At 49.9% G+C, this 20,646-nt stretch overlaps 3 protein-coding genes across 3 annotated transcripts in view; 1 reads left to right on the forward strand and 2 right to left on the reverse strand.

Moving 5' to 3' along the window:
* LOC140263082 (class I histocompatibility antigen, F10 alpha chain-like) overlaps positions 1-20,646 on the forward strand; it is an 80,700-nt gene that overhangs the window by 27,429 nt on the left and 32,625 nt on the right. The gene's annotated exons all lie outside the window — the stretch shown is intronic.
* On the reverse strand, positions 513-5,053 carry LOC140263053 (zinc finger CCCH domain-containing protein 11A-like). Its single transcript, XM_072357786.1, has 10 exons — positions 5,000-5,053; positions 4,670-4,789; positions 4,073-4,196; positions 3,462-3,665; positions 3,096-3,212; positions 2,827-2,907; positions 2,287-2,394; positions 2,010-2,072; positions 1,686-1,769; positions 513-1,390 (listed from the first exon to the last, which is right to left on the reverse strand). The coding sequence occupies exons 1-10, from the start codon at positions 5,051-5,053 to the stop codon at positions 588-590; spliced, it is 1,758 nt and encodes a 585-aa protein (XP_072213887.1). The 3' UTR covers positions 513-587.
* The window catches only part of LOC140263059 (class I histocompatibility antigen, F10 alpha chain-like), a 167,696-nt gene continuing 152,141 nt past the window's right edge, over positions 5,092-20,646 (reverse strand). Inside the window, exons 7-8 of the mRNA XM_072357795.1 lie at positions 6,850-6,882; positions 5,092-6,706 (exon numbers count right to left, since the gene is read on the reverse strand). Of these exons, the coding sequence (XP_072213896.1) occupies positions 6,687-6,706; positions 6,850-6,882 (53 nt within the window). The 3' untranslated portion in view covers positions 5,092-6,686. The remainder of the gene's footprint in view (positions 6,707-6,849; positions 6,883-20,646) is intronic.

Consider the following 20,646-nt stretch of genomic DNA (forward strand, 5'->3'; position numbering starts at 1 on the left):
AAAAGAAAACCTTTTTATTGTGTTTTTATACTATATACTACAAGACTATGCAGTTCAACTGTCAATCATCTCATCAAGTTCAAGAAGGAGCTCATCCACATCCTTCCCTGGGTCCAAGCCAATTTCTGCTTCCAGGTTCCCTCCTGAGATTTCCCCCATGAACTTTTCCAAGTCATCTTCTACAGATAAGGGGGTCTTCCCAGCCCCAGTGGAGCTCAGCTGCTGCGCTTTGGCCACCGATTGGGAAGAAGCTGAAGCTGAACTCGAGTCCTCCGACTGCTCCACAGAGTCTGCTTGGCTTCCCAGCTGCAGTTCCAGGCTTGGGAGAACAAGGAGGAGAACAATCAGCACACAACATGTCTTAACTGGAGGTACTTATTATTCCTGTGTTGGATTTGGGCATTCTTGAGCCCAACCCCCTGATCCTTCCCACACAGCAAAGAGTTTCTGGCTGACGGCAAGACAAAGTGCTTAAGCAAAAGAAGTTGTGCTCCTCACCTGCTGGGGGGTTTCTCTGTGCCAGGCTTGGTGAGCAGGCTGACCTCCGGCAGGGCTGGAGCAGCAGCCTGGCAAGAAGGAAGACAAAGTCAAGGATTCCTCAGGAGATCCTTCCTCTGCAGCGCTTCTCCTTCAGCACTGCTGAGCCTGAACCCAACACGGGGGGCCAAGGGGCTCCTGAAGGACGTCAACAACCACGGGAAGGCTGCAGAGCACCTCAGCTCTTTGCAACAACGCAGCAGGAATGGACCAATCCCTTCACGCCACACAGGAATCCCAGGGCTGCAGAGCATTGTGCACACACTGCCATTCAGCCAGCATCCTGCACACAGCCACTGCTTTGCAAGGAAACCTGCACAACCTTTCAGTTCTCCACCCTTTCTGCAGCACTTGCATCTCAGGCTGAGCCTGACCAGGACAGCACTGACGCTTCCTCCCCTCCTTACCAAAGCTGCTTTTTTAGCTGGAGGCTCCTCATCTTCAGTGCTACTCAGGGCTTTCTCCTGCTTGATTTCTTCCAAGCTTTTCATACGCACTTCTTCCAATGCCTTGATTGGACGCGCTGGCTCTTCCAGTTTCACTTGGCCAGGCACAGATGGACGGACAAGTCTCCGCTTCTTGCGCTCACCCTCAGCTCTCTTCTCAGGCAGCAGCTCTTCTCCTTTTGGCTTCTCTTCTTCCAGCCCTTTGTGTTTCCTTTCAGCCAGGCCTTCCGACAAGGTTTGCATGGGAACTGCAGGGGAAGGCCTCAGCCCGGAGCTGGGATCCTCCACCTTACAGCACCCTTCTGCCTGGGGGGCAGCTGGGCTTTCTCCTCGCTGATGAGCTCTCTCAAGACGGATCTCTTCCAGAGTTTTCACGTGGATCTCCCCTGCTGGCTTGGCACCCTTCTCTGTCAGCAGCAAGAAAGGAGAAGCGCAAGGATGTCATACCTGCTTATGATCTGTCTGAGCACTAGTACGGCCCTGTCTCTCCTTCAGAGACTTCACGCCTTGAACCACAGAGCAGAACAAAGCAGGGATGCTGCAGCAATGCCAGCTCTGTGCTCCCGTTTCCAAACGGGGCAGGAAAAAGAAGTTCAGATCCCAGGGATGAAGAGCTCAGCAAGCACGCAAAGAGAACGCTGCCAGGAAAGAAGAAGCAGAAAGCCTAGAGAATCTGTGCAGCAAACACAGACGACCATTTACCTCTCCTTGCTGCTCTGTCAACCTCGATCTTCTTCCCCAGCCTTTCTGCAAGGCTGCGCTTCAGCGGAAGGCCGCTGACATCAGCTACAGAGAGAAAACAACAACATTCCTCAGCTCATTTCTTGGGAGAAAGGTTTCTACAACAGTCAACCACAAACTTGGTTTCTTCCAAGGGGATGTTCTCAGATTCACCTTTCAGCTGCTGCACTTGTGTGCCACTTGGAGTCATCACAGACCCACCACACACTTTCCTCCCTCCTCCTTCAGCACTGCCCTCCCATTGACGTGCAGGCAGCCAAACAACAGCTCACAAGCAGCCCTTACCTACAGAGGATTTCCGTTTTCCAGGTTTCTCAGCAGGATTCAATCGAACCACGAGCTCCTGCCCTAAAACAAAGGAAAACAAAGGGCTTCTTTGACAGAAACCAGCAGCCAACACAATGACTGTCCTGTCAGCTCATTGCCCACCCAACAAACGGACACCCAAAAGACACCACTTGGACAGCAGCACCAGCAGACTAACATGGCCCAACTACCTTGACTGTTATTGATCCCTCCCACTTAGGAGCCACCAAATGCAAACAAAGGTACTCAGCATTACCCGGCTTTGCAGACAGCGTCACAGTTCTGACCACTGTCCGCACCTTCTCCTCTGGCACAGGAACAGCCCGAGATTGGAGCGGATGAGCAGGAACTCCTGAAGGCCCTTCTGATCCAAGGGAACAAACAGACAGTGTTTACAACCAGGAAAAGAAAAGCCACTGCCAACAACAAAAACCAACCTGACAGAACCGTCACAAAGACCAAAGCGCATTTGTTACTCATCGCTGTCCAAGATGCAACAACCACTGCACGTCCATAAGAGAGGTGACCAATTGGCCTCCAATTTGCTCTTGCAGTTCCCATCTAGAAGAGCAGCTGTCTGGATCTCAAACACCACGTTGCATGCTGAAGGAGCTCGATACCCCCAGCTAAAAATCCAAGTCTATCTCTCATGTAGCTCCCAGCCACCAGCAACTGCTGCTCCAAAACCAGCAGTGCAAGATCAAGGTTCCCTTCTGTGAACGGCTCTATTCCCCAACACAGTGCCAGCTATCTGGCTATGATCAGAAGGATCACAAAGTAGGGCACATGAACTCACCGCTTGGTTGTTTTCTTTTGTCCTTTAGTTTCTTCCCTTTGATTCCTTCAGGTGTTTTGATTCCAGCATTCAAAGTGTCATCTGGGAACACAGAGCAGTGAATGAGACTGAGGGACAGAGGCACACGCTGAGGACCTCAGCTCTGCAAATTGCCTCCTGCTCAGAAGCAGCCATAAGAAACCCTGTCAGCAACCCTACGTTCTGTTGTGTTTGTGCAATGAATTGCTTTGGAGTGAATTGGCAAGTTCTTCTGATTCATCCTGGAATACCTTGTTTGGTATCAGCATTCGATTTCCCAGTGGAAATGATCTGCAATCCATCCTGCTTTTCTTCAGCTGGTTGCTGGACAGCTGGTTTTGTTTCTTCTCCCTTCTCAACAAGCTGGTCTGGAGAGGGAAAGAAACAATCAGCCTCTTCAGTTACGCAGTAGGAATTCAATCAGATTTCCCACCTGTATGGAGCTCATACAATGACACTTCAGCCCACAGCTCATATTCTTAAGGACAAACCTCAGTGATTACAGATGGGTTCCTTATTTCAACAGCCGTACTTACCTGGTAAACCCACAGCAGCAGTCTAAGATTCCAACCATAAGATCAAAATCCACATTCAAGATCCAAAGCAGCAGCAACCACACTCACCATCAGCATCACCATCTGCAGCATTGATTCCAGCTGCAGGATGTGTAGGGCTTGGGACATCCTTGGAGTTGTCCCCTTCCATCACTGCCCTCAACTGTGGAGAGGGATTGGACTGCACGGAAAGCTTGCTCTGCTGCAGTGTTGGCTGAGCTGCCTTCAGATCGTCGCCTGCAGACTCTGCTGGACTTGGCAGCGCAGCTACAGGAAGGAAAGGATCATCAGGAATGGAAAACTTGCATCCTAACCTTACAAGCACTGTACAAAGATGGCAGGCAAGGCTGAAAACCCGCACAGATCAATGCTGAGTCTCCTGTTGCCCATCCACACGGCTACTCTGGGAACAAAGAAATCCCCCCCTACACAACATTCATCTCCCTGTCACCCAGTCAAAGCTTCATTGCAGGCAAACAACCTGCAAGGCAAAGGCCACAGGAGCAGAGAGAAGCCGAGCAGGCAAGACAAAACTGAACTCTCAGAAGCACCCAAAGTTCAGCTGGGCACCCATCTATCAGCTCACCATGAACGTTCCCTGGCACTCTTGACCACACTACACCCACCTGTGAGCAATAGAGTTCATCTTTCGTCCCTAAGCAAGACCAACTCACTTTGGCTGGGTGGTAAGAAAAGCCCATTGAGGTGCCGTCCCTTGGTGTGATGAAAGGCACAGTTGGATTTCTGGCAGCCTCCTGGCTGGTTCTCCCAGTAGCAGGGAATCTCACTGCGTTTTTTCTGAGGACGGAAAGGAAGAAAAGCTGCTGGTCATGCGGACCTCAGATTTGCAAAGGGAGACTGAGCTGCAGATGATGCCAGTGAGCAGACTGCCACACAGCAGCACTCCAACACCACTCTGAAGCGTGCGCAGGCTGGGAGCACCGGGCTCACTCAGCTTTCCTAGCATGCTGTGGGTGAGGACACCAGTTGAGAAGGGCTTCAACTAACACACCTTGCAGAATGCCTGTCTGATGCATGTGCTTCTTTAGCAGCTGTGGACAGAACACTGTTGGGATCTACTACAGGAATGTCCTGCTCTGATTTACCAATGCCATTGAGCTCTCTTCCCTCTGCTTCCTCCCAGCCCCCTCTTCACAATAGGAACCATCCTCCTTTCAAAGCAAATGAAGCTAATCTGCACAAGCCCATTCAGCCCAGCTAAAGCAATGAGAAGTGGGTTTGGTGATGAACTCTGAGCAGCCAACACTCACCTGGATCTTCATGTGCCTGAACCTGCAGACCTTCCTGAAGCAGCGGCCCTCCTTCCACAGCGTGCAGATGGTTTCATTGCCCAAAGCAGCTTCACAGTGCCGGAAGCGACAGTTGTCTCCCTGGAACCCAATGGAAACACAGAGGAAAATGCAATAGTACAACCTGAGAACTGGCCGTGCTTTGAGCTCATTTGTAGCTAGTTGCCCTATTGCGCAATGCAATGCGTTATTCAGTTTGCCCAAGATCAGTGATGCTTCTACCTATTGCACCCCGTCCTCTGAACTGAAGAACTGAAAGAAAGAGATAGGAAGGAAACAACCCAAGCAGACCTTGTTACAAGTGGAATAGAAGTAGAAATAGCAATCCTCTCCTTTCTTCGACATGCTCGACGAGCTCCCAGAAGCAGTTCTGCTCTCGGGGATCTCTGTGCAGCTCTTCCTCTGCTCTCTCAAAGAGCTGGCTCGTGCTTCCTTGCACTGAGCGTCTTCTACTGCCTTGATCAGTGAAATCTTCTGTTGAAAAGGAACCCTGAGCAAAACAGCAACAAGCAGAAAAGAATGAGGAATGCCCACCCATCTTCCCAGCTTTCTCCTGTTCGTTCCATCAGTCTCTCAGGAGCAGTTGTTTCCAAACATTGCCCTCCTCAACACTGGTCAAACTAGAGGAACATCAGCCTGACTCAGCACGGAGCCCCTGGGGGTGCACGGCTGCAAGGCCTCCAATGGAGCCCCTCCAACTGGATGGCAAAGTTTCCTTCCCTCCTCCAATCCCGATAGAAATGCTGCCTTGTTACCTTTAGTACCTTCCCATCAGATTCCTCTCTGGCACATTCCTATGCTCCTAACAACCTCAGTGCTGCCCAGCACAGACGCCGGGCACCAACACGGCTCTGGACTCTGCACCGTGGAACACCCACCCAGCTCAGCACTTCTGTTCTGCTCACAATGGGAAGGGTTCTGGAATCGGGAGCATCAAGTGCACTAGAAATACCTCACGTCCCTCCGTTCCTTACGAGCCCTTCCCTTTGGAAACAAGAGAACCCCAGACACATCTGTTAGCACAGCAGCCCAAATGCTAACCAGAAACCAAGCACGGAGCCCTGAGAGCTACAGCCCTTGGCACCTGGCAGTGCCATGAAGGGTTGGAAAGGCAGCGCCCCATTGTGCTGAGGGCCAAGAGCCGGTTCAGACAACAGAAGCATTTGTCCACATTTCTGACATGAAGGCTGTCGCCTCCCGATCCGGCCACAAGTCAAGGCTGCCGAGTGCAATACCGTGCCTCCGCACACGGGGAACAGACGGGACTCACACACAGTGTGTAACGCTGAAAGGGGGGGAGAAATGAACCAGAAGAGGGCTGGAGTGCAGCAGAACAATCGTATTTATTTGGTTGTGGGGTACAATGTGGGGGGTTATGGAGCCACATGTGGCACAGCAGGGACACGAGAGCGTGGGGAAAGGTGGGAGGGGTGATGTCAAGGGGGCAAGTTTGTGGGTGAGGATTGGAAAGGCAGCAGGATGGGAGGGGAAATGCTGCAGGACATCCAGTTGATTGGGGATAAGCAGGGAGAGCTGGGAAGAGTATCCAGGAGAACACATTCCAGCACTCAAGGATGGCATTGGGAAAACCAAAGCACAACCAGGATGGGGAGCAGACAGCCATCAGCATGGGGTCACAGAGAGGAGATGATGAGGAATGGGGGGGGGGTCACATGGGGGCAGAGAGCAGCAGGAGAAGGGGAAGAAGAGAGAGCAGTGGGTCCTCAGTACACTGAGCAGCCAAACCAGGCAAAGGTCCCCACAGCCACCCCATCCCCAAGCACAGCACAGAGCAGAATGCAGGCAGGCTGAGCAGTGAACAACCCAACACTTTATATCTCGGGATGCAGCACAAGCAAAGCATTACAGCATAGGAAGCAGAGGGAGATGTGAGAGGTTGATCGGACAGGGCTGTGTCCATCACCAATCCCAAATGCTCATGTGGCCAGTTGGCCCCTTGCAGGCTGAAGCACAGCACTCAGATGGTGGGGTTGCTCCCTGTGTGGAGGAGAAGAGATGGTGTCCTATAGGGCCATGTTCACATCCCAAACCTCAGCTCCCCACAGAGGCCCAGCCCAGCCCTGGTGCAGCAACACAGTGAGCACAGGGACACCTTTCAACCCCCCAGCCCCACACCGCACCTGTGCTTGAGTTGCTGGATGCACCATCCTGGCCTGTAAGAGAAGAAGAGCCATGAGCCCCAGCCCTGTGCTCACTGTGGGGCATGGAGCAGCCCCGAGCACCAGGAAGGGGAACCCTGGGAGAAAGTGGGGACCCCAACGCTGCCCTGGCACCAGGCAGAGGTGGGGGACAGCGCTGCCATCATCACTTACTGGGCGCCACGTTGTAGCCTTTCTCCTTCTTCCCTGCAGACAGAGAGATGCATCAGCACAGGTTCACATCACAGCCAGGCTGGGGGCTCCTGAGGGAGCCACAAATCCCCCCAAAGCCCCCACCACGTCTCCACTTTTACCTGCATGGTGTCTGTAGATGATGAATCCAACACCAGCCATGATGGCTATAACCACAATGGCGATGACCCCCACCCCGATGGGCACCACGTTGGACTGTGGCCGCTCTGGGGGAAGGCAGGGCCGTCAGCAGGGGAAGGGGCAGCCCGCAGCCCCCCAGCCCCACATCCCCTCACTCACCCCACGAGTAGAGGCCGGGCTGGGGCAGGCTGGCGTGCTCCACGCGGCACTGGTACTTGTCCCCGTCCCCTGGCAGCGCGTCGATGGTGACCCAGGTGTGGTAGGTGCCGTCGCTGTTGGGCACGATGCCCCCCAAGTGGGTGTCCTGGCCCAGCACCGCGCCGTCCTTCACCCAGCTGACGGCGATGGGCCACGGGTAGAAGCCGTGAGCGCGGCAGGACAAGGTCAGGATCCCGTCGGCCTCCTTCCCCCACACTCGCACCTCGGGTTGCTCTGAAGGTGGGCGGCAGTGAGGGCCGGGCTGAGCTCCCCACGCTGAGCCCCAGCCCCATCTCCAGCGTTACAGCACAGCCCGCCCCTCACCTGTCCTCCCCAGCTCTGCCTTCCCGTGCTCGACGTATCTCCGCAGCCACTGCACACAGGTTTCCTCCAGGTAATGCTTCCATCTCTCAGCATCACCACCTTCCTCCCACTCCCTCTTGGTAGGAACTGCCTCTGGAACCGCTGCAGTGAACGTCATCGTGTCTTTGTCGAAGGCAATGAAGTCTCTCCCGTTGTAGGCAACCTGATAATACCCCCGGGTGGTGCCGTCCTCGAGAATGTCACAGCCAGCCATCTGCTGCCGTGTTAAAGACCCTGAAACACAGCCGGACAGGGGTTGAGGGGCCCCTCCATTTCCAGGGGTCCCACTGTAGTGGGGATGGGGTTGGGGTCCCCCCGGGTCGCAGCACCCCGAGCTCGGTGGGGCTGTGACGGGCAGCCCTGGGACGGTGCCGCCGGGCAGGACCAGCCCTGGGGGGTGCGGGCGGCACTGCGCCATGGAGCCCCATCCCACAGCACGGAGCCGCGGTGCCGGCCGTGCTCACCGCCGCTCTGGTTGTAGCGCCGTGCTACATTGACCAGGTTGTCCCGGTCATTCTGCTCATTTCTCTGTCCTCTCTCCGTCTCCCCATCCCAGTACTGCTGGTCCATGTTGGCCGCCATCCACTCGGTGCGGGGCACGAACCTCTGCGCGGTGCTGTCGTAGTGCACGAAGATTTCGCCGTCCACGTACCCCACTTCAAAGAACCAGGGCAGCCCGGGACCGGGATCCGTCATTGCATTGTCAATGTACCTCATGGAGTGTATTTCTGCGGGGCCGAAGAGCAGCGGGGCTGTGAGCCGCGGGTGGGGGTCACAGGCTGATTTCTCTAAGACAAACTGAAGTGCACAGAGGCTCGGGCTGGGGTCTCAAAGTGCAGCAGGAATAAAGAGGAAAATTTCCAGGAAGCTGGGATATGATTAGGAAATGTGAAGAAAGAAACAGCTCCCTAATCTTCTTCTGTTCTTTTAGGGTTGGTGTAGCTCATGAAAATAAATTCAAGTTCTGGAGTTAAATGAACATTTTCCAGAAGGAAGAGAGAATTTTCATAATAAATGAGATGTGTCTCTGAGAAGGGTCTGGACTTGTCATTATCTTCTGCACTCTGAGCAGGACTCCAAGACCAGGAACAGCAGATGCCCAACAGCAGCTCCATCAGCGAGTTCCTCCTGCTGCCGTTGGCAGACACGCGGCAGCTGCAGCTCCTGCACTTCTGGCTCTTGCTGGGCATCTACCTGGCTGCCCTCCTGGGCAACGGCCTCATCAGCACAGCCGTAGCCTGCGACCGCCGCCTGCACACCCCCATGTACTTCTTCCTGCTCAACCTGGCCCTCCTCGACCTGGGCTGCATCTCCACCACTCTCCCCAAAGCCATGGCCAACGCCCTCTGGGACACCAGGGCCATCTCCTACGCAGGATGTGCTGCACAGCTCTTTTTCTTTCTCTTCTTCATTACCGCAGAGTATTTCCTTCTCACCATCATGTCCTATGACCGCTATGTTGCCATCTGCAAGCCCCTGCACTACGGGACCTTGATGGACAGCAGAGCTTGTGCCACCATGGCAGCAGCTGCCTGGGGCGCTGGGGTTTTCTATTCCTTGCTGCACACTGCCAGTACGTTTTCACTGCCTCTCTGCCAAGGCAATGTTGTCAACCAGTTTTTCTGTGAAATCCCCCAATTCCTCAAGCTCTCCTGCTCAGGCTTCTTCCTCAGGGAACTTGTGCTTATCATTTTTAGTGCCAGTTTATTGTTTGGGTGTTTTGTTTTCATAGTTGTGTCCTGTGTGCAGATCTTCCTTGCTGTGCTGAGGATGCCCTCTGAGCAGGGACGGCACAAAGCCTTCTCCACATGCCTCCCTCACCTGGCTGTGGTCTCCCTGTTTCTCAGCTCTGCATTTTTTGCCCACCTGAAGCCCCCCTTTATCTCTTCCCCACTCCTGGATTTGACAGTGGCACTTCTGTACTCCGTGGTTCCTCCAACACTGAACCCTATTATCTACAGCATGAGGTACAGGGAGATCAAGCACGCTGTCAGCAAGGTGTTGCAATACGCACTATTCCAGCTTCAATAAAGTGCACATCTTTCACACACAGTTCCCAGAGAAGGTTCTTTTTTTAGTGCATGTTTGAGTGTTTGATTCTGTGTCTTCTTTCCTACCTACTTTCCATTTTCTCACTCCAAGAGCTCTGGCACTGCCATAACAAGAGGGACCATTCAAAGCAGAACCAGAGAATTCGAGGCCTCTTCCAAAGTTGGTGTAAGGAATGTACCTCAGGAGCTGCACCCTGAGAAGACCTCGAGATCTTCTGGTGCTCTTCACTGAGTGACTGGGTCAATTTCAGGATTCCCAAGGAGATCTGTAAGGGACTCAGGACAGTGTTGTGGTTTAAAATTTATGGGTTGAGATAAAGAGAAAATGGATAATAATTATGACAAATATATTTATACATATATAATATATTTATTATATTTTCAAATGTCTACAACATATGCCGTTGCAAACAGATATGCATAGATACTGACACGTATGCGTATCTATTGCAAGTCCAGGAGTTGTTGCAGGGGTTTTAACAGCCACAGGGTTCACTGTAGGAGCTGAAGCAGCTGTCGGGCTGTTGCAGGAGTTGGAGCAACTGCAGAGCTCATTGCCAGGGCTGGAATCACCACAGGACCTGTGACAAAGTTGGAGCTGCCACTGGGCTCATTGGAGGGGTTGGAGTAACCACAGGGCTGTACCTCCTGGCACAGTGCAACTCCCAGAGGGACGAACACTATGTAAATGAGTTATAGGAAACAATGAATATGTGGCACTGAATAAACGGATCCCTGCTTTATAACCTAACACTTGGTTATAGGGTTTCATTACACAAGTCAATTTGGTGACACAGATGGGGCCAGCTCTGTTTGGCTGCAGGACCAGCTGAGAGGGGAGACACCTTTGGCTCACCCTGAGATTTCTCAGAAGGACTCCCTTCCTCACCTGACCACTGCGGGGACAGACATGAACCCTCCATAGGTGGAACATGTGTGTGTATGGTAATGGGAGCCTACAAGTCGTGAGGAGACGTCCTACTCTGGGTATAGCCATCCATGCTGTTCCTTGGGAGGTGAGCTTATGGGTTAGGTTAAGTAATAAATCATGGTTTTTGATCTAAATGTCAGAGTGACTGTGATGTGAGTGAGAGACCGCATAGCTGTGGGGTGAGTGCAGAGTCCTGATCCACTGTTCCTTCCACCTGAGGGAAATGTCCGGAGATGGATGAAGTGAAGGACTCTGTGTTGTCTGTCCACTCATATGCACTTTATGCTTGTATGTAAGAAGACGAGAGTTTGAAGTCCATAGATTAGGAAGAGGGTCCTGAGGAGAGGTGTACATTCCACCCGACAAATGAGTGTCAACCCATTTATGTGATACTATGTTCTGCTTGTGAGGAAGTGTGTGAGGGAGGTGGGTCAATCTGTGGCGAGGTGTTTATAACTGAACAAAACAGACTGTTAAGGGAAAGTTATACGGTATTAAAAGTGTTTATGGGAATGAAGAACTGCATTGTTTGACAAACTGTTCTGATGTTATAAGAAAGTGTAATTGTTAATGGCATGTGCAAGTGTGCTTAAGGGTATGTGGAAGTGTAAATGAGGGCACAAGTAGTGGAATAGTGTGCAGAGGAAAAAGGGTTAAAGAGAAAGTGAGTTTATGTGTGCTGGCATGAGAGCAACACCCCTGCCCCGTTCCCCTGCAAGCAGAGCAGAACTCTCGGAGTGAGAGAGTGAGTTGGGGTCAGAGACTGCTGCTGCAAAGAGCACTACTTGCAAAGGGGGCGGTGGAGAGGACAGGGCAAGGGAAGTGAGAAGAGCCTTCATTGCCAGAGATCTAGGAAAGCCGAAATCCCAGTGTTAGCACCAGAAGCCTCTGGAGAGGAGGAGGTGGGACTGAAATATGATGTTAGTAGTTGATGTAATAATGAGAATGTGGAAAACTGTAGAGGAGCTACCGGATACTACAAGATTCAAGAGCTAGAAACAGAATAGTAGAGGATTTATATCCATTGGTAGCATATCCACATACACCGCTTACAAAATTACCAGGGGAATTGGCATGGTCCCTCTTGTGCCATCCCGTGGCACCCAGTCTGTGTTGCTGAAAGGGTTGGACTGAGGCACCAGCTCTGTCAGCCTCATCTCAATTCTCCTGTACCACAGCGGCATCTCCCGGTGGTGGGTGATGAGGTCGTAGAGGCTGTCAAATTCTCGGCTGTCAGCCAGAAAGAACCTGTGGATGCTGGTGTCCTGCCGCCGGTGGATGTGACAGTGCTGCACCTTCCTATTATACGAGATGGACAGAATGCAGTCACCAACAAATGTTTGGCTCTCCCTGACAAGAAAGGAGCCATCGGGGGCCCCCATCTCAGTGCAGCACTCTGTCAGCAGCCACTCAGCAATGTGCCACCCACCATGTCCTGCTTCCAGCCTGCCATGGAACCATTCCTGTATGAGATGCAGCTCCATGCTCGTGCTCACCTCCTTTTGCACAGCTCGTCTTCCCCTGACGCCTCCCCCTGCTGTCCTGACCAGGACAACACAGAGTGGGTTCCATGCACAAGTGATGGGGTCTTCCACCATTTGGCAATCCACCGTCTGCTCCTCTTCCACCGTTTGGCACTCTGCCGTCTGCTCCTCTGTATTTGCCATCTGCTCCTTTGTCAGCCATGAACCCATGGCTCCTTAACACTCACTTCAAGCCACCTCAGGTTTGGTGGGACTTGCCATTGGTCTTCATAGCGTCTGCTAAAACCCACGCTAGGTGTCTCATGATTATGTTGAGAGGGTCTGTCTGGCATGGATAGTTACAGTCTTTCAGTTCATCCATGTCTGCTGAAATTAATGTGTGTGTGGGGGGGGGGGTGGGGGAGGGAGAGGGTGGGGCTGGCCACGGAGAGTATACAGAAATGGAGGACATGGAGGCACAGACATTGGTTCCAGACAGTAGAAATTTAAAAGGAGATTAAAAACCAAGATACCAACAATTGATAGAGGTCTTAGGAGGGCAGGTGGGAGAAGGAGGATGGCTTAGGGTTCAAAAAGAAATAATATTATGGGTCCCTATTATGGGCCATCATCATGGCTGAGCACAGGAAAACTCCCAGGGGAACAGAGGCAATTCCACAGCAATAAATCATGGAATGGACAAATGGCCAATACGTTGAGAAGATCATAATTGCTTTCAATCCCTTAAACAGAGCAGCTGGAATGGAGAGTAGATTCATAGCTGGTGGTAACTAGCAGACACTGTGAAAGTCAGAGCCAGCTAGCTGCGCTCTGAGAGAGCAAGAGAATCTCTTTGTTTTCTTTACAAAAGCAAGATAGCAATGCTCAGAGTGTACAGCTACCCCTGAATGTTGACAGTTCATCTGGAATTTCAAGGTCACGTTCTCAGTGAGCAGCTATGAGAAGACAACACAGCTAACAAAGTTCTCTGAGAACAAAGAGGGATGATTCGTTCGAAAAGCTAAAAAGAAGCAGCTCCTGCTCTCATTCTCCACCAAATGAATGTTTACGGGTTACTTAGATTTACCTGTATCCGTGACAGGGCAGCCGCCCCGTAGGGCCTCCCCCACCCCAGGGCTCCGGAAAGGAAGGGGAAAAAAAACAGTGGCAGCAATCTAAGGAGGAAAACTTATTTTACTAAATATGATATCGGAATACAAGATAACACAATATAATATAGTATGATTGAGGCTAATAAATCGAACAAAACAGAGAGAGAGAGTCCCCGAAAACCGAGAGGTCTACTGTGAACTCTAGGCGACATGGCCGGAATGCTTCCCACTCCCTGAGAGTCTGAGAGAGAGAGAGTTCCAGCCTGGGAGCGAGATTATAGATGTCCTCCTCCCGTGACTTATCTCTGGACACGGCGTCCTCTGGGATATGTAGTTCTTCTCTGAGAGCTGAGTACTCAGGATGCTGCCATTCTACGGAACTGGAGTATGAATGATCCATACTGCACATGATGTTATGATGTGGAATACTGACAGCAACACCACAAAACCATGACAACAAGTGTCTTTGTAGTATTTTGTGTTCAGAGTGAGGGATGTTGGGTTTTTTATGTATTCACGTAATGATTTTGGAGTGATTCTACTAAAAATATTCTTTGTAACTGAAATGAATGATCGATTTACTCATGGAATCATAACAAATCACCAAGGTTGGAAAAGACCTCCAAGATCACCCAGGCCAGCTGTCCTCCTGTCACCAATTGGACTTGTGGTTCAGACTTTGCTGTACTGGGGAGCTTGCCTTCCATTTCCTTAATGATGATCACGGTATTCTCTGCTGGGCAGAGTAACTCCAGCAAATCCAAGGAGTTACAAGTGCTTGGGGGTGATGTAATAGTTTTATTTGTCTATGATTGTCCTTTCACTTGATGAAAAGCATCTTAGAACTGATCATAAGGAGAAGTATAAGAAGGGAGATTTAGGCTGGGTCTAAGGAAGAAGTTCTTTAAGACAGAGAGGCATGGGAGGGCGATGTCACATCCATGGCCCTTAGCTCCAAAGCACTTTGCTGTGCCACTGGGCAAGCAGTGCTGGTTTGGGACTGACCTCAGATTGGGCCTCCACTCTGTGTGGGGGCTGTTTGCCTACTGGTATGTCAAATCCCAGGCCTGCTCTTAACAACCCAGTGCTGATAACTCAGCCTCCACATTTGCTGAAGTACATTCCCAAGTGTATTGGCCTGTAGCCCAATAAGTCTTTGGTTGTTTAGCATTCAAAGTGAGCTACAAATCAAAGCTTACAAAGGCATTATGTTGTATAATACTTACACAGGACTTAATGTGACTTGCTCAGCACCAGTGGCTAAATGTGCTGACACCTTAAGCCATATTTCCTTTGGGGCAGTCTTTTGCTGTCCCCTACATTAGAGCCATAGTCAAGCCTGGGTGCCTAATTGGAGAGCTGCTAACTTCAAGGAGAGAAACCTCGAGACTCTAATAATGCACAGCAGAGCCAATTTAAACACACTTAAATTCAAGCACTGAGTTGCATCACTGCCATTTGTCAGGCATAGACTTTTGTCAAGCATCTACTGAGACCTCATTAAAATCATCTCGAGTAACCTCCCAAGGGGGCAAACCAATGTTATTAAATAGTTTGCCTCAGAATACAGGTGGCCAAAAGCTGAATGGAATTTGTGTTTGACTTCAGAGTAATTATTTCTGGTTTCTGCAGTGATTGGTGTCATGCTTCCTTGCAGCACAGAGTACATAGCAGATAATGATTGGTGTCATGTTTCCTTGCAGCAAAAAGAACATAGCAGATAATTCCCCAAGAGGAAATGTGAGGCTTAGAAAAAAGGAAAAAAAAAAAAAAAAAAAAAAAAAAAAAGCAGAAGAAAATGAAAGGTGGGCAATTACAGATTAAAGAAACAAGAGGAATTCAGCACTTGTTCTCATGGGCACATTATCATCCAACAGAAGTTTTAGTCATTCACCAACAGCCATCGACCCTGTTTTGCAGCCGCTCCCTTCTGCCTTCCAGCAGAAACGACTTAACATGGGACATACCTAAACACCCTGAGGAAAAAAAAAAGTGGGAATTGAAGAATTCTGTTTTGAGCTCAAATGTCCATCACTGACACCATCTGTGACTTACGTTAATTAAACAAACAAACAAACAAACAAAAAAAAAAGCAAAAAAAAACTTTCACAGTAAACATTTTGAAGTGTGGCAGTATATATCCCAAAGGAGGTCCTGGTCCCACAGCTTCCACAGACAAACAAATAGATCTGCTTGAGTTTTGAAATCCATGGGGTTTGATCCACAGCCTCATGACATAAAGTGTAAGGGAACAACAAGACTAAGACCTTGAAGTTTCTCAGATAGTTGCACTAAAATAGATTCTGAAACCACTGCTGACAAGAAAAGTTACTCCATGTGGACACACGCTTTTCAGAACCCCCCTTGCTTACCAGCCCCAGGGACTCCCACCATGGCCAACATGTTCATCTGCATGCTTTGGTCTCCTTTCTGCAATATCTTCTGGGGTGTCAGAGCAGAGAAGTGGCCTCAAGCAGCAGATGAACGATGACAGGAAATTGAATCATAAAATGGCTTAGATTGGAGAAGGCCTTAAAGATCACTGAGTTCCAACCCCCTGCCATGGGCAGGGTTACCAGCCACTAGACCAGGCTGTCCAGGACCCCATCCTACTGTGCCTTAAGTGCTTCCAACACTACCATGACTCCAGCACAGAGGGCTCCTGCAGTGGATGGCAGAGGGATGTGGTTTCTGAAGAAGAGGGAAGGGGAAGGAAGAGCCTCCTCCCCAGACTGGCAGTTGTGACCCAGCTCTTCCATCTCTTTGGTATGAGCGCTGTCTCAGCTCCTCAGAGCTGTCTCTCAACACAAAATATAGAATCACAGAATCACAAAGCCTTTGAGATTGGAAGGGACTTCTTGAGATCTCCCAGTCCATTGCCCCTGCTCAAACAGATCAGCCAAAGACAACTGCCCAGGAGCAATGTGTCCAAATAAGGGTGACGGAGCTGGTGAGGGGTCTGGAGCACAGGTCTTATGAGGAGCAATTGAGAGAACTGGGATGGGTCAACCTGGAGAAGACTCAGGAGAGACCTTATGGCCTTCTACCACTGTCTGAGAGGAGGTTGTGGTGAGGTGGGGGTTGGTCTCTTCTCCTAGGGAACAGTGATAGAATGAGAGGGAATGACCAGGGGAGGCTTAGGTTGGATGTTATGAGAATTTCTTCTCAGAAAGAGTTGTCAGGCAGTGGAATGGGCTGCCCGTGGAGTTTTCCAAGAAATGTGGAGATGCAGTACTGAGGGATGTGGTTCAGAGGACATGGTGGGGATGAGTCAATGCTTGGACTAGATGACCTTAGGGGTCTCTTCCCACATTAATGATTCTGTGATTCTTTTCTGTGTTTCTATGATCATGCCTTGATTTGGTCTATCACCAAAGAAATTCAAGGGATATACAGCTGGTAATACAGTTCATAGAATCATAGAAACACACGGTTGGAAAGGACCTACAAGATCATCTAGTCCAACCATCCTTCCATTACCACTGCCACCACAAGCCACTAAACCATATCCTGTAGCTCTTCATTCATACACCTCTTGAACACTGCCATGGACAGTGATTCCACCACCTCCCTGGGCAGCCATTCCCGAGCCTGACCAAACCTCTTCTGGTCCAACTTGTGGCCATTTCCTCAGGTCCTGTGTGTTGCCTGAGAGAAGAAGCCAAGCCCCTCCTCATATCACAACCTCCCTTCAGGAGGTTGTAGTGAGGTCTCCCCTGAGCCTCCTCTTCTCCGGACTAAACAAACCCAGCTTCCTCTGCCACTCCTCATAAGACTTGTGCTCCAGACCCTTCATTGGTTTTGTTGCCCTTCTCTGGACATGTTCCAGGGCCTCAATGTCTTTCTTGTAGAGAGGAACCCAAACCTGAACACAGTACTCGAGATGCAGCCTCACCAGAGCTGAGTACAGAGGGATGATCACCTCTCTACTCCTGCTGGCCACACTATTTCTAATACAGGCCAGGATGCTGTTGTCCTTCTTGGCCTCCTGGGCACACTGTCGGCTCATGTTCAGCCAAGCATCAACCAACACCCCCAGGTCCCTTTCCTCCTCACAGTCACCCAGCCACTAAACCCCAAGCTGATAGTGCTGCATGGGGTTATTGTGGCCAAAGTGCAGGATGCGGCACTTGGCCTTGTTGAACCTCATCCCATTCACCTCAGCCCAGTGATCCAGCCTATTCAGATTCCTCTGAAGGGCCTCCCTATCCTCAGGCAGATCGACACCACCTCCAACTCTGTGTCATCTTCAAGCTTACTGAAGGTACACTAAATCCCCTCATCCAGGTCATCAATGAAGATGTTAAACAAGATGGGCCCCAGTACCTAGTCCCGGGGGACACCATTTGTAATGGGTCACTAGCTGAACTTCAATAACCACTACCTGCTGGGCACGGCCCTCTAGCTAGTTCCTTATCCAAAGAAGGGTATACCTGTCCAGGTCACTGGCAGCCAGTTTCCTTGGGAGAATACTGTGAGAGACAGTGCCAAAGGCTTTGCTGAAGTCTAGGTAGGCTTCATCAACAATCTTTCCCTCATCGACCAGTCTGGTCACCCAGTCATAGAAGGAAATGAGGTTGGTCAAGCACGACCAGCCTTTCACAAACCCATGCTGGCTTTGCTTGATCCTCTGGATGTCACTCACAAGCTGTATGATCTCACCCAAGGTGATTTGTTCCGTAACTTTCCCTGACTGAGGTCAGGCTGACAGGCCTGTAGTTCCCCAGATCCTCCTTACCCACACACACTCGACTTCATCATTCCCAACCCCAAGCTCATTCAACATCAAATGGTAGAAAAGGCCACACCACCATCTTTCCTTCCTTGTCTGTCCCTACAATAGCTTGTAACCATACATCACAGTATTCCAATCATGGGAGTGGTCCCAGCGTGTTTTGGTTTGTCACGGAGTTATCTAGATCAACCTATGTCTGTGACAGGGGTGTAGCAGGCCTGCAGGCCCCCGGTCCCCAGAAGTGTGAAGGGAAAAGGGATAAGGGGTAGGGAGATGGGAGCTGGGCTCCAGGAAATAAAACAGAGCAGTGGCAATGATCTAAGGAGGAAAACTTATTTTACTAACTATGATATCGGAATGCAAGATGACACAATATAATACAATCTAACTGAAACTGAGACTAATAAATCAAGTAAAACAAATGAGAGAGAGGTTTCCAAAGACCAAGAAGCCTACTTTGAAACTGAAGTCAACACAGTTTGAAAGCACACCCACACTTGCTGCCAGGCAGCGAGAGAGAGAGAGCGTCACTTCTGTGACGTATTTCCCTCTCTGACCACGACATCCTCTGGGACATGTCGTTCTTCTCTGTGCAGACTTCTCATGTCTGCAACATGAGCACTTTCCCCAGAGCAGAGGGAAAGTGGGACAGCAGGAGGGGAGGGAGGGAAAAAACAGAGTTTTCTGCTCTGGGCACAACTGAACGTGGCGTGCAACAGAACCTGGGGGGGGGGATCGACACTTAAAATGATTTTTCAGGGAGCAAAACTGGAAAACCCTTATTCATAAATCCTTACAAAGACAACTTAGCACCCCAACAATTGACTGTCCAGACCTTACCTCCTGGGTGTAAAATCACATCTGAAAGCATAAATGTAGTAGGAGCAAAAGGGGAACCATTTAAAGCTCCAGTCATCAAACATGTAGAAATAGAATTAGAAGGTAGGTACATCATTGGATCCTTCTTGTTAGTTCCAGAGAGGATTACAATTTATTAGGCAGAGGCCTAATCATTGAGTTAGGAATCTAGAGGTAGAGGGAAAGGAGCTAAAAGTAAGAATATGTGCCCTCACAACCCAGGATGAGGAGAGAATTAATCCAGATGTCTGGTATACCCCAGATACTGTAGGGAGGTTGGATATTACCCCCTTTGAAGTAATCATCAAAAACCCTGAGATCCCCGTTAGGATCAAACAATACTATTATCTCAGGAAGGGAGGCCGGGGTTAAAGCCTGAAATTAAAGGGCTGCTAAAAAGGGGCCTTCTTGAGCCCTGCATGTCCCCATTCAACACTCCCATATTACCCATAAGAAAACCAGATGGAAGTTATAGACTGGTCCACGACCTCTGGGAAATAAACAAAAGAACAGTAACCAGGTTTCCTGCAGTAGGTAACCCCCATAGTATGCCAATTAAGCCAATTAAGCCCGGAAAATCAGTGGTACAGTGTTATAGACTTGAAAGATGCCTTCTGGGCCTGCCTCTTAAAGGAAGAATGCAGGGACTATTTTGCATTCGAATGGGAGGATTCGGAGACCCATAGGAAACAGCAAATTAGATGGACAGTCCTTCCCCAGGGATTCACAGAATCCCCTAATTTATTTGGTCAGGCCTTGGAGCAAATTCTCCAAGGTTACAATCTGGGAAAAGGAATCACCTTGTCCAATACACAGACAATTTGCTACTTGCAGGGGACACCCAGGAGTCTGTGAGAGAAGGAAGTGTAAAATTACTGAGCTTTTTAGGTTTACAAGGCTTGAAGGTTTCTAAATCAAATTTACTGAAGAGGAGGTAAAATACTTAGGACACTGGATTAGTAAGGGAAGTAAGAAGCTAGACCCCGAAAGAGTAAATGGAATATTATCTCTGCAACCTCCCCAGAGCAAGAGGCAGGTCAGACAGTTATTGGGATTATTAGGCTACTGCAGGCAATGGATTGAAAATTCTAGTGGAAAGGTAAAATTCTTATACCAAAAGTTAACTAAGAAGAGATTGTTGAAGTGGACTTGGGAAGATGAGGAACAGTTATAAAACTTGAAAACTGAACTAGTAAATGCCCCAGTCTTAAGTTTACCAGATGTAAGAAGGCCATTTTACTTACTTGTTAATGCAGAAGAGGGTACTGCCTTTGGAGTTTTAACTCAAGAATGGGCGGGGAAAAAAGAAGCCTGTAGGATATACCTCTAAGCTACTAGACCTTGTTTGTTGAGGATGGCCCACATGTCTGCAAGTCATAGTGGCTGTAGCCCTGCTGGTGGAAGAAGCTAACAAAATCACCTTTGGGGGACAATTGAAAGTATATACCCCCATAACACTAGGGCAGTTTTACAACAAAAGGCAGAAAAATTGATTACAGATGCAAGGCTCTTAAAATATGGAGGGATCCTAATCAATTCCCCAAAACTGAAAGTGGAAACAGCTAGTCTCCAGAACCCAGCACAATTTCTATATGGGGAACTGGTGGAAGAACTTACCCATGACTGTTTAAGAACTGTAGAGGAACAGGTAAAAATCAGACCTGACCAAGGGGAAGAGGAGCTGGAAGAAGGGGACAGGCTATTTGTAGATGGATCCTCAAGAATCCTAAATAGG

The sequence above is a fragment of the Excalfactoria chinensis genome, chromosome 27 (genome assembly GCF_039878825.1).
Source record: "Excalfactoria chinensis isolate bCotChi1 chromosome 27, bCotChi1.hap2, whole genome shotgun sequence".
NCBI classification, from domain to species: Eukaryota; Metazoa; Chordata; class Aves; order Galliformes; family Phasianidae; genus Excalfactoria; species Excalfactoria chinensis.